The 14,315-nt window shown below is 38.1% G+C and overlaps 1 protein-coding gene across 1 annotated transcript; it reads left to right on the top strand.

Annotated features, from left to right (window-relative positions):
- Nucleotides 1-44: 44 nt before the first annotated feature.
- On the top strand, nucleotides 45-14,002 carry LOC115453455 (U1 small nuclear ribonucleoprotein 70 kDa). Its single transcript, XM_030182149.2, has 9 exons — nucleotides 45-394; nucleotides 1,538-1,720; nucleotides 5,196-5,258; nucleotides 6,319-6,400; nucleotides 9,580-9,681; nucleotides 10,426-10,581; nucleotides 10,859-10,955; nucleotides 11,441-11,595; nucleotides 12,061-14,002. Exons 1-9 carry the CDS (start codon nucleotides 251-253, stop codon nucleotides 12,171-12,173), a joined length of 1,095 nt encoding a protein of 364 aa, XP_030038009.1. The 5' UTR covers nucleotides 45-250; the 3' UTR covers nucleotides 12,174-14,002.
- Nucleotides 14,003-14,315: the final 313 nt, after the last annotated feature.

Genomic DNA, 14,315 nt, shown 5'->3' with positions numbered 1-14,315 from the left:
TGATGAATCATTCTCAAAACGACGCTTGCAACCCTAGCGGCGAGCATCATCCAATGCAAAAACAAAACGCATTCTGCAAATGGCGGCCGCGTAACCGCAGCAAGAAAACACATTGTAATTTTGTGATTGTATCGAATTCACTGTGATTACCACGTAAAAATAGTCTAAAGTGTGATTAGTTTAAGGAATATTTAGTTTTAAGTGCACGCGACGATGTGCAGTTAATTAGTGTTACAGCAGGGAGATTGCCATGACGCAGTTTCTGCCTCCAAATTTATTAGCACTTTTCGCTGCGAGGGACCCCATCCCGTACCTCCCGCCAGCAGCGAAGCTCCCGCATGAGAAGAAACAGAAAGGATACGATGGAGTCGGAGCGTTTCTCAATTGTTTTGAGGTTAGTTTTGTCGTCTCAATTTGGTTGCCAGTTGGTTAGTGTCCAAAATTATGTTGGATTATCAAAAATGGCTCGAATGAAAAATTGAACAAAACAAAAAGGAGATGTTTAGCTCGTGGTATTTTTTGTATTTCCAAATTGGCTATTGTACATGGGTTTTAGCTTCATAAGTTTAATTATTACGTTAAATGATTATTTTTAAGTCTAATGCCTAATTATATTGCAAATCCGCTGAGATATGACATATATTTGGTATTTTTCATAGGCATCCATTTTATAGAAGTAGAAATAAATTAGTATTCCTTATTTACGGATGCAATTCGTTTGAGAAAAAACACATTTGTGCAAACAAATATGCAATGGACGCCGCATTCATAATAAAATGTATATTCAGATACCTTACCTAGGCTGTCATGACGTTGAATTAAAGAAATTATATAACTAGCCTCTTGACTGCCAATAATTTTGGAAAAATATTGTTAGATGGATGCCACGATAGCCTAATTGGTTGTTGAACGGACTGCCGAGAGGAATGTCTCCAGGTTCGAATCCCAAGGGCACACACCTCTGAATGTTCTAAAATTATGTGTGTATTTGTGAATTCTTGCTTACTTTAACGGTGAAGGAAAATATCATGTGTAAATCATGTGCATACCTGAGAAGTTCTCCATAGGAATTTTGAGAGTGTGTGAAGTTTACCAATCTGCACTGGGCCTGCATGGTGGACTAAGGCCTAATCCCTCTCAGTAGTAAAGGAGGCCCGTGCCCAGCAGTGTGACAGTTATTATTATTCTTAGATGAATATATGTAATTTAAATTGAGGACCACAATACAAACTAATATAAAGATGTATGCTATCCAAGTATAATAAGCAGACAATATACCATACTAACTTCAGCACTTCTATAGATCTTATCAATTTTGTGTAATTTTAAAATGAAGATAGTCAATTCCTATCTACATATTAAAATTGAGTATATATTATTGACCAATATCTCCATCCTCTCTGTGATTGAAGGCTGCAGTATTCAAAACGGAAGTAAAAATTAAACATATAAGCACCAAAAAGCCATAAATTAATTTTATGTCTATCAAATGTTTGTTTGGACACAAGACTCTTTAATCATCAATTTTGCCCCATAGCACCCGTCGGAGACCCCGCCGCCGACGCGGGTGGAGACGCGCGAGGAGCGCCTCGAGCGGCGCAGGCGCGAGCGCGCCGAGCAAACCGCCTACAAGCTCGAGCAGGAGATAGCGCTATGGGACCCCACCGCTAATCCTAAGGCCACTGCCGACCCGTTCAAAACACTGTTTGTGGCGAGAGTCGTGAGTATCTACACACTTTTATTACTATTAAACTCAGTTTCTGACATAAATACATAGTATCGCTCCTCTATCCAATAGGCATAGCCAGAGACTATAGATTGCCACTTTGCAATTCTGGCATACTTCTCTCGCTTCCTCCACCTTCATCAATCTTTCATTCCCAGCAGTTCAGGGTATTTTTAAACAGGCCTTTACTAAGAATATCATCTGATATTCGAAGATTCGGTGCGGTCGACCCCTACCGGCTCACCTCAGTTTCTTTATTGACATTAAAAGTGTTGATAGGCTAGTTGGTTGTGTAATAGACTGTTGAGACCTCAGAGAAATTTCTAAAATGATATGTGTATTCATTATTAATTATTGCTCATTAACGGTGAAGGAAAACATTCTGGGAAAACTTGCATACCTGAGAAGTTTTCTATAATCTGGAATTTTGAGGGTGTGTGAAGTCTACCAATCCGCACTAGGCCAGCGTTGTGGACTAAGGCCTAATCACTTTCATTACTAGAGGAGGAACATGTGCAGTAGTGAGATGGTATTATAATACAGAGCTGATATTATTATTATATTAAAAATAGAATCTAAAAACGTTTACAACACAAATGTAAATTTAGGCAAAAGTAGAAGAAATTGGTAGCATTGCCCACAATTTTCTATGTTTGACTTGTAATGGACAATTTCAATAAGTCTATTACTAGTTTACAGTAAATTTCCAAACAATGGAAAGAATACAGCAATCTAAATATGTCATATGTAAGTATGTTAAACATACTTTATTCTAAATGGCCCATTGTCGCTGTATCATTAAATGATACTTATTTATTTATTTATTTCATTGGTACACCAACAGCATATATATATAAACAAAATTAAACTTCTAAAGACATAGAAATCATTAGTGGCTGATATATATGCCTATTACAGGTATACACATTACACAACTATATGTAAATTACAAGTTAACTTCAATACCTAAAATATATATATATATATATATACAACAGAATTTTACTAGCTAAGATGAATTAAATTTAAGTAGCTGATGTAAGAGGATTACAAAACGTCAATAATTTGTTCTTGAAATTTATCATTAAAAACATCAAGCTCTTTTATTTTGCTAACAAAGTCATTGTACTCGTTACACATGCGTGTAACAGGACTTTGTAACCCAAGGTTGGTACGCGATGGAACAGTGTGAAAAATTTTACTCATGTGATATCTGATATATACGAATAAGCCCACGTCATTCCCAGGGTTTTTATTTCCAAACTAAATTTTATTGAAATATGTTGGATAGTTTTTGCGTTTATCGCGTTCAGACAGGTAGACAATTGGAGCGGCGGACTTTGTTTTAGAGGACTGCCTCGGTGGCATTGTTGTACTGCATGCGCGGTACGGCAGCGCTCTGAGGTCCTGGGTTCGAATCCCGGGTCGGGCAAAGTGATATTTGGGTTTTTCTGGTCAATATTAGCCCGGAGCCCCTATCACAACCTTGGACGGAACACACTCGGCGAAAAGTGGGTACCCTGGTTGCGCCTCTGTATACCCCTTCGGGGATAAATGCGTGATGGTGTGTGGGTGAGTTACAAGAGTAACAATTTCGTCATACATGATTGTTGCGTAACTTTAACCGTTTACGCAGCGCACGCAACGGAAACTCAAAAGGAATACATTTTCCCCGTTTTTGCGTTGATACGCTCCTGTTAGTCATAGCGTGTTTTTATATAGCCTATAGCGTTCGTCGATAAATGGGCTATCGAACACTAAAAGAATTTTAGAATTTGAACCACTAGTTCCTGAAATTAGCTTGTTCAAACAAACAAATTCTTTAGCTTCATACAATAGTATACTGCCATGCTAAGCGCAAGTATAGTTTTATAGTTTTGTATGTAAAACTGAGATAGAGAAACTCTTTTAAGGTTTTTTTAACAAGTTCTAAACAAGATATCGTTATTTAGGTAAGTTCATTGGATCGGTATTTCTTTAAGCTATCTAATGACATCAAAATCAAGACTTTGATTTTTTTTGAAATAACGCTTTTGAGCTTCGCACGATAGTATAAATAATGCATTTTACAACTGAACATATTAATTATAAGTGTTACGTATAACATACAAAATGTTGTTGAAATAAAACAAAGAAAATTGTCATGATATCAATTTAAACAAACCCAAGCATGGCATACACTGTAGCCACAACTTTATGCTATAATTAGACATCTATATTTATTGTGGCATTAGGTATTTGACATTTGATATTTGCTTACATTAGATTGCTATATTCTTGCATCACATTTATTGCTGTAATGGGCTTCGATATTTTGACATTTGGCATAAAAATTAAAATAAAAGTGGTACCATGGAGCTCCTGGCTAAACTTACAACAATGTCTAGTTGCACTTCATTTTGTCAGTAAAAAGCCAAAATGAGTTTCAATCAGGCTAATATAATTGTGTTGACTGACGACGGGTACTCATCTGCCCTCAATTGCCACTACCTGGAGCCTAAACCACTTCCATCAGGTTTAGTGGGGTAACAGGTTGTACCTATATAAAAAACATGGTGATATTTTTTAGAATAACATCAATAGGTTATTGGACTGTTTACTATTTAAATATTTAACTCATATAAATTTTAACACAGAATTATTAAAATTTGGTAAAAATTTAACAAAGTATAGACCTTTGAATTTTGTTAGAAGGGGTGAGTGTTAAGAAACGGAAACGCGCACGTGACGTCATTAGGATAATGACGTGTGTGTAAGAAAGAGATGGTGCGATATCTTCACTACGCGTCCACTCCTGTCCATTGCAGTATTCGAAACATGAATTACTGGCTCGTTTGTCAACAATTTTTTTTTGTACTAATTACTGTTATATGTACGTAGAATAATGTACAAAATAAAATACAAGATGATCTCCAATTAAATAACATGTTGATTTGACGATGAAACCTGCATACCTGAGAAATTCTCTATAGGAATTTTGAGGGTTTGTGATGTCTACCAATCCTAGTCCAACTTGGCGGACTGAAACCTAATCCCTCTCAGCAGTTTTGGAGGCCCGTGCCCAACATTGGGACAGTACATAATACAGAGCTGATATTATATTACACTAACGTTTACTCGCGGCTTCGCCCGCGTGAAGGAGTTTTCCGGGTTTATTTTTGTCAGACTTACTTGATATGTATCGGTATATTATATTATGACCAAATTACACAGAATCATTATAAATTGTAGCCTATGTGTTATTCTGATGTATAACCAGTATTACTGTAAAGTTTCATCCAAATCCGTTCAGTAGTTTTTTCGTGAAATAGGAACAAACATATACATACATCCATCCTTACAAACTGGCATTTATAATATTAGTAGGATATTACTTTTTTTTTAGTAAGTAAAGCAATGTCAAAATACTGTAACTTTATTAGTGGGAAATATTTATTTATTACATTATTGAATTGTGTATTTGTTCCAGAACTACGACACATCGGAATCTAAACTGCGAAGAGAGTTTGAAGGATATGGTTCTATTAAAAAAGTAAGTCTGTTTTTAATCATGATTAGATTAGTTAATAATTCTAATATGTTGCTAACTTGACACCAGCAAATTTGTGTAAAATTTAAGTTATCAAAAGTGAAATATTTAATAATATTTTTGTTCAAAATAAAAAAATCTGTAATAGCATGCAAATCGGCTGCGGTTTTGGCTTACCTAATACATTCTAACCTTGCTTAATAAATCATTATTTCTAACTGTCCATAAGTCAATCCAATGTGAAGTTAACATTAGGCATATAAAAGATGTCAACCTCCTTGGGCACGAAACTGGTCAATATTGTGTTCAAAAACCCAAGAATAGTAACATTCAGGAGTTTACTGTCAATGGCTTTTATTGAGCTGTTAGACCTTTGATTCCCAAAGTGGCCCAGGCGGACCCCCAGGGGTCCACGGGAGACTCGACGGGGTCGGTTGGCGTGACCAAAAAATGCGGGTTCACAATTCATAAGCAGGGATCCATGAAAATTTATCTGATTTTAGTAGTAAAGAACTAAAATATTGGTTTGACTTCAGCTATCAATGTAGGCAGATAATATTTTAAGAAGCTCACCGAGTGTTACATGTAAAAACTTGCATATTTTGGGGAATATGATAAAAATTTAGCTGCAGGGTGCAGCAAATTTTTGGAAGTGGTCTATGAGAGTTTTTATTGTTTTGAATGACGAGATGAGCTTGCCGTTCGCCTGATAGTAAGCGATACGATCCATAAACAGTAGAAACATCAACACCTTGAATTACAAAGTATTTTTTGATATTCCACGGCGCTCGCCATCCTGAGACGTGAGATGTTAAGTCTCATTATGTCCAGTAGTTACACTAGCTACAATATCCTTCTATCCGGAACTCAACAGTGACTACACACTGCTGCTTGTCGTCAGAAATAGGCATTGCGGTGGTATCTACCCAGGTGGACTCTCACGTATGAGAGACCTATCATCACCAGTAAAGTAAAGTATGTGAATTTCTGCGTTAGATCAAAGTCCCTAATAAAATTTAAGTGAATCAAGCAGTCTAGTATACAACAACTTCTTTCTTTTCAGATTCACATGGTGTTTAACAAGGAGAGCGGCAAGCCGCGCGGCTACGCGTTCATAGAGTACGAGCGCGAGCGCGACATGCACTGTGAGTACACGCGGCGTGCGCACGCGCACCTCGCACCACACGCGCCGCGCCCGGCGGGGGCGGGGGCGGGGGCGGGGGGGCAACGCGGGCAGATGTTGTGGTTTACAAAGAAACATATATGGGCGTATATTACAATTTTGATTTACTTAAATCTAGGCGTATGAAAAGCGTTTTGGACAATATAAAATCAGATATTTTTCAAAATATAATTAGTTTGCCCTAGTGGGGGCAGGAAAGAAGAAATAAAGATGTCAAGGGAAAATAGATCAGAAAGAAACAAATGGGAATTAACACCCACGATTACATGGAAATAAATAAAAAAGAATACTAATGATTATGTAGTCAAAGATGGGGAAGGAAACTTCTGATTATATAGTCAAAGATGGGGAAGGATACTTCTGATTATGTAGTCAAAATGGGGAAGGATAATTCTGATTATGTAGTCACAGATGGGAAAGGATACTTGTGATTATGTAGTTAAAGAGAGGGAGTGATAATTCTGATTATGTAGTCAAAGGATACTTGATTATGTAGTTAAAGAGAGGGAGTGATAATTCTGATTATGTAGTCAATGATGGGGAAGCATACTTCTGATTGTTTCGTCTTATTCAGTTTTTAATAATTCATAAATTGACGTGACTTCGCGTTGTTAAGACGTACCACAACATCTGCTCAATATTTTTCTTCAACCCCGGACGTCTCCCGTCGTCGCCTCCAATGTTCATACAGAACATCGATTTAACGTATTTTTTTAGATAACTTTTTTCATTTTTAAAGCTGTTATATGTTACAAAATTATGAATACGTTAAATCGGTGTACACTCTATTGACGCCTTCTCGGAGGGGGTCGTTTTTATAAAAAAAATATGGCTTCAGTATTTGAGACATATAATTTGTGCTGACTTTTAACTAAGCATTTATTTTACAGGAAAAAAAACGTGTTGACATATTTTTTTACAGTTAAAAATTAAATATGAAAATTTTGCCTCCGCTGAGGCCGGATTTATTTATAAGTAAAATATATATATTTCCTTTTTTATTCTTTAAACATTTCGAGTTCTGAATTCCTCTGCCTTCTCCGAGTGTTATCTGTTTTTTTTTCTATAATGGACACTTCTTCCTTGCACATTATATTCCTTACTTTACACATATCTATATATTATTTTATTTCTACTCTGGTTCGACTTCTTTTTACCTACCATTTTGTTTTTTTTAGCCAATTCGTTTGTTTTTTTACAGTAGTATAAAATTCTCCGCGAGTTCTCCTCCTATAAGGCGTCAAAAAGAAAGAAAAAACTTAGGTATAAAATTAGGTATACGCGTTACAAAAAATACGTTGTTATTCAAATACAATGTAATAAATTGATGTTTTTTTCTATTTTTACACCACAGACTCAGCCGTTTAGACTACCGAGATATCTGGCTCCTTCCCTCTATAATAGGTTTGTATGTGGTAAGACTGCTACATACATTATGGAATGTCAGAAAAAAAAAGAAAAAAGGAAAAAAAAAACAAAAAAGGGCGTAGTCGTACATTTTTAATGAAAAATGTTTTTTTACACAAAAAAGTGTATTCGTGTAGTCGTTTCATATTTTTTCTTTTTTTAATGTTTTTCTTTTTGGTAAAATTGCGCATTTATTTAAATTTATTGCAATGCGCGTCAGGTAAAGTAAAAAAAAAACGGTTTCGTCGTGGTAAGTTGTCGGGTTGTAAAGTAAGTACATGTGGACGGTAGGTATCTGGTGGTGGTGGTGTGGACGGTCGCATGGATGGTCAGTATAATATGTAAAAAACTGAAATAATCCATAAGGTTTCCTTTCTTTTCTAGACTTCACTTGTATTCTCGCCAATGTTTATTGGCCTATTCTTTTGGTTAAGACATCTAATTGATATTACAATTCGCAAAAAAGTATTTGTCATTTCACTGTGCTACATAAAAAAATCGACTTACAAAAAATATGCTCAACTAAAAAAAAAAAAAACACATTTTAATTATTATACTCCACTGAGAAAATAAGGTAAGTCTCGATAAATAACTGACCTTTTCACTGCGTTACGTTCGCTCATCACCACCGATATTATAAAATATATAAAAAGACGGTAGGTATAACCTTTATATATTTACACTAATGTGTTTTATACGGCGTCACTCGGCTTGGTCGGTAGGTATCATTTTTATTATTACTGTCACACACGTTACGTACAAAAAAAAAACTCGAAAATAGCGTCCTTACACCAAATTCGTGTAAAAAAATTGTTCTCGATTTTTTTTCTTTGTTTTTTCCGTTTTTTTATTTCGCAGAAATGTTTTTTTCTGCGAAATGACAAAACGGATGAATCTTTCTAGGTGAAATAAGAGAATATTTTTTTTTTGCGAATTTGCACTTCTTTTTCAGGTTTCTGTGTGTTATTGACAAGTTGTCGTTAAAAAACCTCACATTCCGAACTTGTGAGAGAATTTTTAAATCGCGCGTGTAGTAAAAATATGTATGTTTGTATGCGTCTATGTGGACCTTATTTTTACCTTTTGCTAATTGTATAGAAAGACAGAAATTCGGTTTATATATTTTCTAACTGAATACAAGATTTTTGTCTCGTTTTTTATTTTTAAAAAAATATATTTTTTTAGTCCTTTTTACAAACTACAGAGAGCCAACTCGTACAAAATTCTTCTGACTAACGCACTACCATTACTAAATTGTTGACACGAACAAAAATTGGCCTGTTACAAAATCACAATCAAAATTACGTTTCACGTTTATAGTTTATACATGGTGATGAATTTTCAAGCGCGTATTAAAAAAAAACAATAATGACACCATGTACGCGTATTTTTATACAATTGCGGACACATTGACAAAAAAAAAGTAAAATTGTGGTCTATGTATTCGTATTTATGCGTTGTTTTGTGTTTGTCCGATAGTTTCTTCAGATTTAGAATCTACTGTGGTCGGAAAAGGGAAAATCTAGTCATGTAAAAAAACAACTTTTTTATATTCGCCAATTTCAACAAATAAATGTTTAAAATATATTTTGTAAATATAAAAAAATGGTAAAATAAAAAAAAAACGGGAAAAATTAGTCAATTCCCTCCAAAACCGTCAGCTACTGTCGGACAAACACAAATAGTTTGTAACGAGTCCGCGGCCTTCTGTAACGCTATGCTGCGTGTCCACAGCGGCGTACAAGCTGGCGGACGGCAAGAAGATAGACGGCAAGCGCGTGTTGGTGGACGTGGAGAGAGCGCGCACTGTCAAAGGCTGGCTACCGAGGCGACTGGGTAAGTTTACATGTCAAATGGTTGGTGGTCTCTCATATGTGAGAGTCCGCCTGGGTATGTACCATTGCAATGTCTATTGCTGCCAAGCAGTGTGTAGTCGCTGTTGTAGGTTTGAAGGGCATTGTAGCCAGTGTAACTACTAGACATAATGAGACTTGATATCTCATGTCTCAGTGCGAGCGCAGTGGAATACCAAATACTTTATAATTCAAGGTGTTGGTGTTTCTACTGTTTATGGGCGGTCGTATCGCTTTCCATCAGGCGAACGACAAGCTCGTCTCGTAATTCAAAGTATATAAAAAAAGGATATTTTTACGGCTTTTAAGTTTTACTCATGATGCTTTTGTTGGTTATTACTGTAGTAAATATTCCATGTGAGTAGTTATTTTTAATTAGCATTTAACGTTTGTTAACCTGAATAGAGTCGGCTTATACAAACACACCTTTTGGGTGAGCTGGGAGCCAACTGGGAGAGGATGAGACGTCAACGATTAGGAATGCGCGTAGTCGTTGCGAACTTTCAATCTAACCATTACGGTATTCGGCACGCGGGCCGGAATTGTTAGAAGGGTCGGAGGGACGGGAAACGCGGCGAGGACGGAACTGCGGTATTCTGCAGTGTAAGAGTTTTAGGAACTTAGTTTTACGACGAACAGCCTCGTTTTTATAACGAGTTATCTCGATCCTTACAGGAGCAGTTTTGGTGTGATGTTGGTATAGTGTCTATACGTGTTTGTGTGGCAGGCGGCGGGCTCGGCGGCACGCGGCGCGGCGGCGCGGACGTCAACATCAAGCACTCCGGCCGCGAGGACAACGAGCGCGAGCGCGAGCGGTACCGCCTCGAGCAGAGGGACCGCGACGAACGCGCCCGGCACGACCGCGACAGGGACAGGGACAGGCGTGAGTACACAGCACTTTCACAACGCACTACACTACACTCACTAATTACTACAACTATTTCCCATAGTCACTACATTACACTCACTAGTCACTACACTAAACTTACCAGTCACTATATTAAACTCAACAGTTACTACACTTCACTCACCAGTCACTACACAACGATGGATTAGTATACACGTTTTTTGTATATACGGCTAGATGCCTTACACATTGTGAGATATATCGGCTCGTTCCTCATACCGCGCAATAGTAACATGCGCCCCGTGTGTTGCAGCGGCGGCGGGCGCGCGGCGACGCTCCCGCTCGCGCTCGCGGCGGCGCTCCACCTCGCGCACGCGCCGCCGCGAGAGGGAACGGGAGGACCCGGAGAGGTGAGACATGCTATTGTTATACAAATATTAATGCTAGTACACTATCGAGAGTTGAGGCTGACACGACTGGCGAGGTGCAATTATTTGTTGTCGGTCGAATACCGTCTGGACTTCACTGCGTTTACTATCATGTGCAATCTATATAACTCAAAGGTGACTGATTGACATAGTGATCTATCAACGCACAGCCCAAACCATTGCACGGATCGGGCTGAAATTTGGCATGCAGGTAGATGTTATGACGTAGGCATCCGCTAAGAAAGGATTTTGATTAATTCTACCCCCAAGGGGATAAAATTACTTTGAACCTATCAGTACCGGTAAAATATGTAGCAAGACTTTTATAATACAGTGGACTTTTATTCCGGAAAACTTCTTGACGAGGGTGAAGCCGTGAGCAAAAGCTAGTGGGGTCATATAGCGTGGCCTGCGCGGAACTTACCCGCTGCCGTGGAGTTACTGAGTGAGAGTGTTATGTCCCGCAGACGGCGGCGCCGCTCGCGGTCGCGCTCGGAGCGGCGGCGGCGCTCGCGCGACAAGGAGCGCGAGCGCGACAAGAAGCGGCCGCGGCGCGACCGCGAGCGCAAGGAGCACAAGGTCAAGCCCGAGGACATCAAGGTCAAGCAGGAGCCCGCCGACGGTCAGTACACACGGTTTTTTTTTCATTGATATTTTTTGCTTTATTAGCAATTTTTTTTTTTTGTTCAACATATTTCCTCGCTGTGTTTCTCCATTTTTTTACTGTCTTAATTTTTTTATTACTATATTTCCATATTTTGCTTCTTTATTTGTTTATTTTATTCTACTTTTGTACTATTTTTCCTGCATTTTTTTCTTGTATCGTAGACGATTTTTTGTTTATATTTTCACTCATTTTAAACTCGTAAACGTAAAAAAAACTTAGAATACTACATTTTACTTATTTGCTTTTCAAACTTTATTTTTAGTCATGCTTTGATGTTTTTTTTTTTATCTTTCGATAGACCTATTATTTTTTTAGTTAACCTCATTCAAAAAAAATATTTTATTTTGCAAAACTTTAGTTCGCCCCACACACGACTTCCATATAAAAGTACCCAAGTTTATATACCATTTGTACCCGCAGACTATCCGGAGTTCTCCCTGCCTCCAATGGACGTGCAGATCAAGCAGGAGCCCGGCGACGACGAGAACAAATACAACCCCGAGGAGGCCAACGGAGACGAATACAACTACTGAGTGTCGTGTGTGTGTGGTGCAGTGCGGTGTTACTAGTGGACGTAATAGTGAGCTGCAGGGTGCTGGACATTTCAACAAATCTAGAGACGGAAGAAACTCCTCTGAAATTATACTTGCCATTGATGTATATTCTATAGACACAAACGTCCATATAAACTGTTCAAAATCTGAGCTAAAATGGCGACCAAAACGTCACTGTTATAACCTATTTATTTACTTAACAACAAATAATTTTACTTATTTGGCAAGTATTTTTTATTCAAATCCAGGTTTACACTTAGACTCGCGTTTTTATTATGAGAGCCATTCCGTACACAACCTTAAGCTGTCAATTTTGACCATACTAAAGTCAGTTTGAATGGATTGCAGTTCAATTTAGTAGAACACAGTGAATGTTTGGAATGCCATATCTAGTACGTAGTAGATATATATCGATGGTTGTAACAATGTAAAAGAATGTGAAATCATTATCATCAGCTAGAGGATATCTTGCACAGGCATCTATCAAAGAATTTCAGTTGGATCTAATAGAAGTGGTTTGCAGTGACCTTCTGTTAGATCATCTGTCCACCTCGTGGATGGACGTACGAATGGACAATACTGTGTTTCTTATCAGTGGTATAGGGGTTTTATCGTTCGGAGCTGAAATTTGCCTGCGTCCTTGGTGGGTGCGAGTTAAGTGCGTAAGGGCGACGAGGCCAGGATCTGAAAGAGGTGTCCAATTTCATCAAAAATTTATCTATTTTTATGCGCCTTCGGTTGGTTCGAGGCTCTGGGTGGGGTCAAAAAAGGGTTTGCAATTTCAACTATATTTTAAATAAATGTTCCGCTTGCTTATCGCGCCCTTATAATATGTTTACATACAGCCATGGTTCTCCAACCCCCTTGCCTAGTGATACTACTGCTACTAATATAGTTCGGCTAACTAAAACTGGCAAGTCAACAGTTAAAATATAAGTACACAGTGTGGTTCATATTGTAAATGAAGGAACAGATATAAAAGAGCATGCTATATTTTTTATTGTTGATGCGTTGTCATGACAACTGTGTTTACAGATCCTACACGCGAAATATGTATACGCCAAGGCCCTTATTCTGTATGATAGTGTAAACGCGTAACGCGGCCGTGTCATGTTATCTTCGAGAAATGTGCGTGGAATGGTATTCTGTAAGCCAAATTTCTATAGTAGTAGTAACATGATGCGTTGCGTTACGTGCTTGTTACAAACTGTTAAAATAACGCGCGGGATAAAGAATAAGGCCCCAGCTTTAGATAAGTCTGTTGTAGTTCTAGATTTTGCTCGCGTGAAGGAGTTTTCCGGGATAAAAGTCCCGCTATATATTTTCCCGGGATAGACAGTAGCCTATAACCTTCCCAGGGTCTGAAACTGTCTCCATGCCGAATTTCATAAAAATCCGTTCAGTAGGTTTTGAGAAAATCGATAACATACAGACAGACAGAAAAGGGGACTTTGATATGAGATTTCTCAAAATAAATGTGCGCAACGAAATAATTTTTACGAAATGTTAGGACTTTTTCTATCAAATATAGATTTAATGTATTGAGAAAAAAAAACAGATTAGACAGAAAAAAATCTTACAATATTTCGTTATGTATGTTTTGGAAATACGACAGTCGACACGATATGGACCCCACTCCAATTACCTTCAGTTGCCGAGGGAGGGGGGGGGGGCTTGCTGTGACCATATACCACACATTTATTAACATTAGATGTACTTGGTCGCATTATACCCGCTAGTGACGACCGCGTGCGACCACGCGACCACGATGTATGTAAGGTTTATGAATAAATTGTAATAATTAAGAATATTTGTTTTATTTACATAGTTTTTACTTATTTATATCTCCTAGCCGAAGGTTTTTTTTTGGGGGAGCCACCGTGGTTGTGGCCTGGTGTACCCTGCGAACGGTGTACAAGCGATCCCCCGGCTTAGCAACCACGGCGGACCCTAGGAAGAATTAGATCAGACCTAACAACCTGCAAATGGGGAAGAATTAGATCAGACGCCACAGTTATCACCGGGGGGGTACCCTGCAAACAGGATACTGGCATCCCTCCTGCTAAGCGACTAGGGCCTAGGAGGAAGGAAAGGAGGGAATAGTAAGAAAGCAAGGGTAAA

Source organism: Manduca sexta, chromosome 1, assembly GCF_014839805.1.
Source record: "Manduca sexta isolate Smith_Timp_Sample1 chromosome 1, JHU_Msex_v1.0, whole genome shotgun sequence".
In the NCBI taxonomy this organism is placed as follows: Eukaryota; Metazoa; Arthropoda; class Insecta; order Lepidoptera; family Sphingidae; genus Manduca; species Manduca sexta.
Note: the sequence above shows the minus strand (reverse complement) of the source record. Positions and strands in the feature narration are given on the sequence as shown.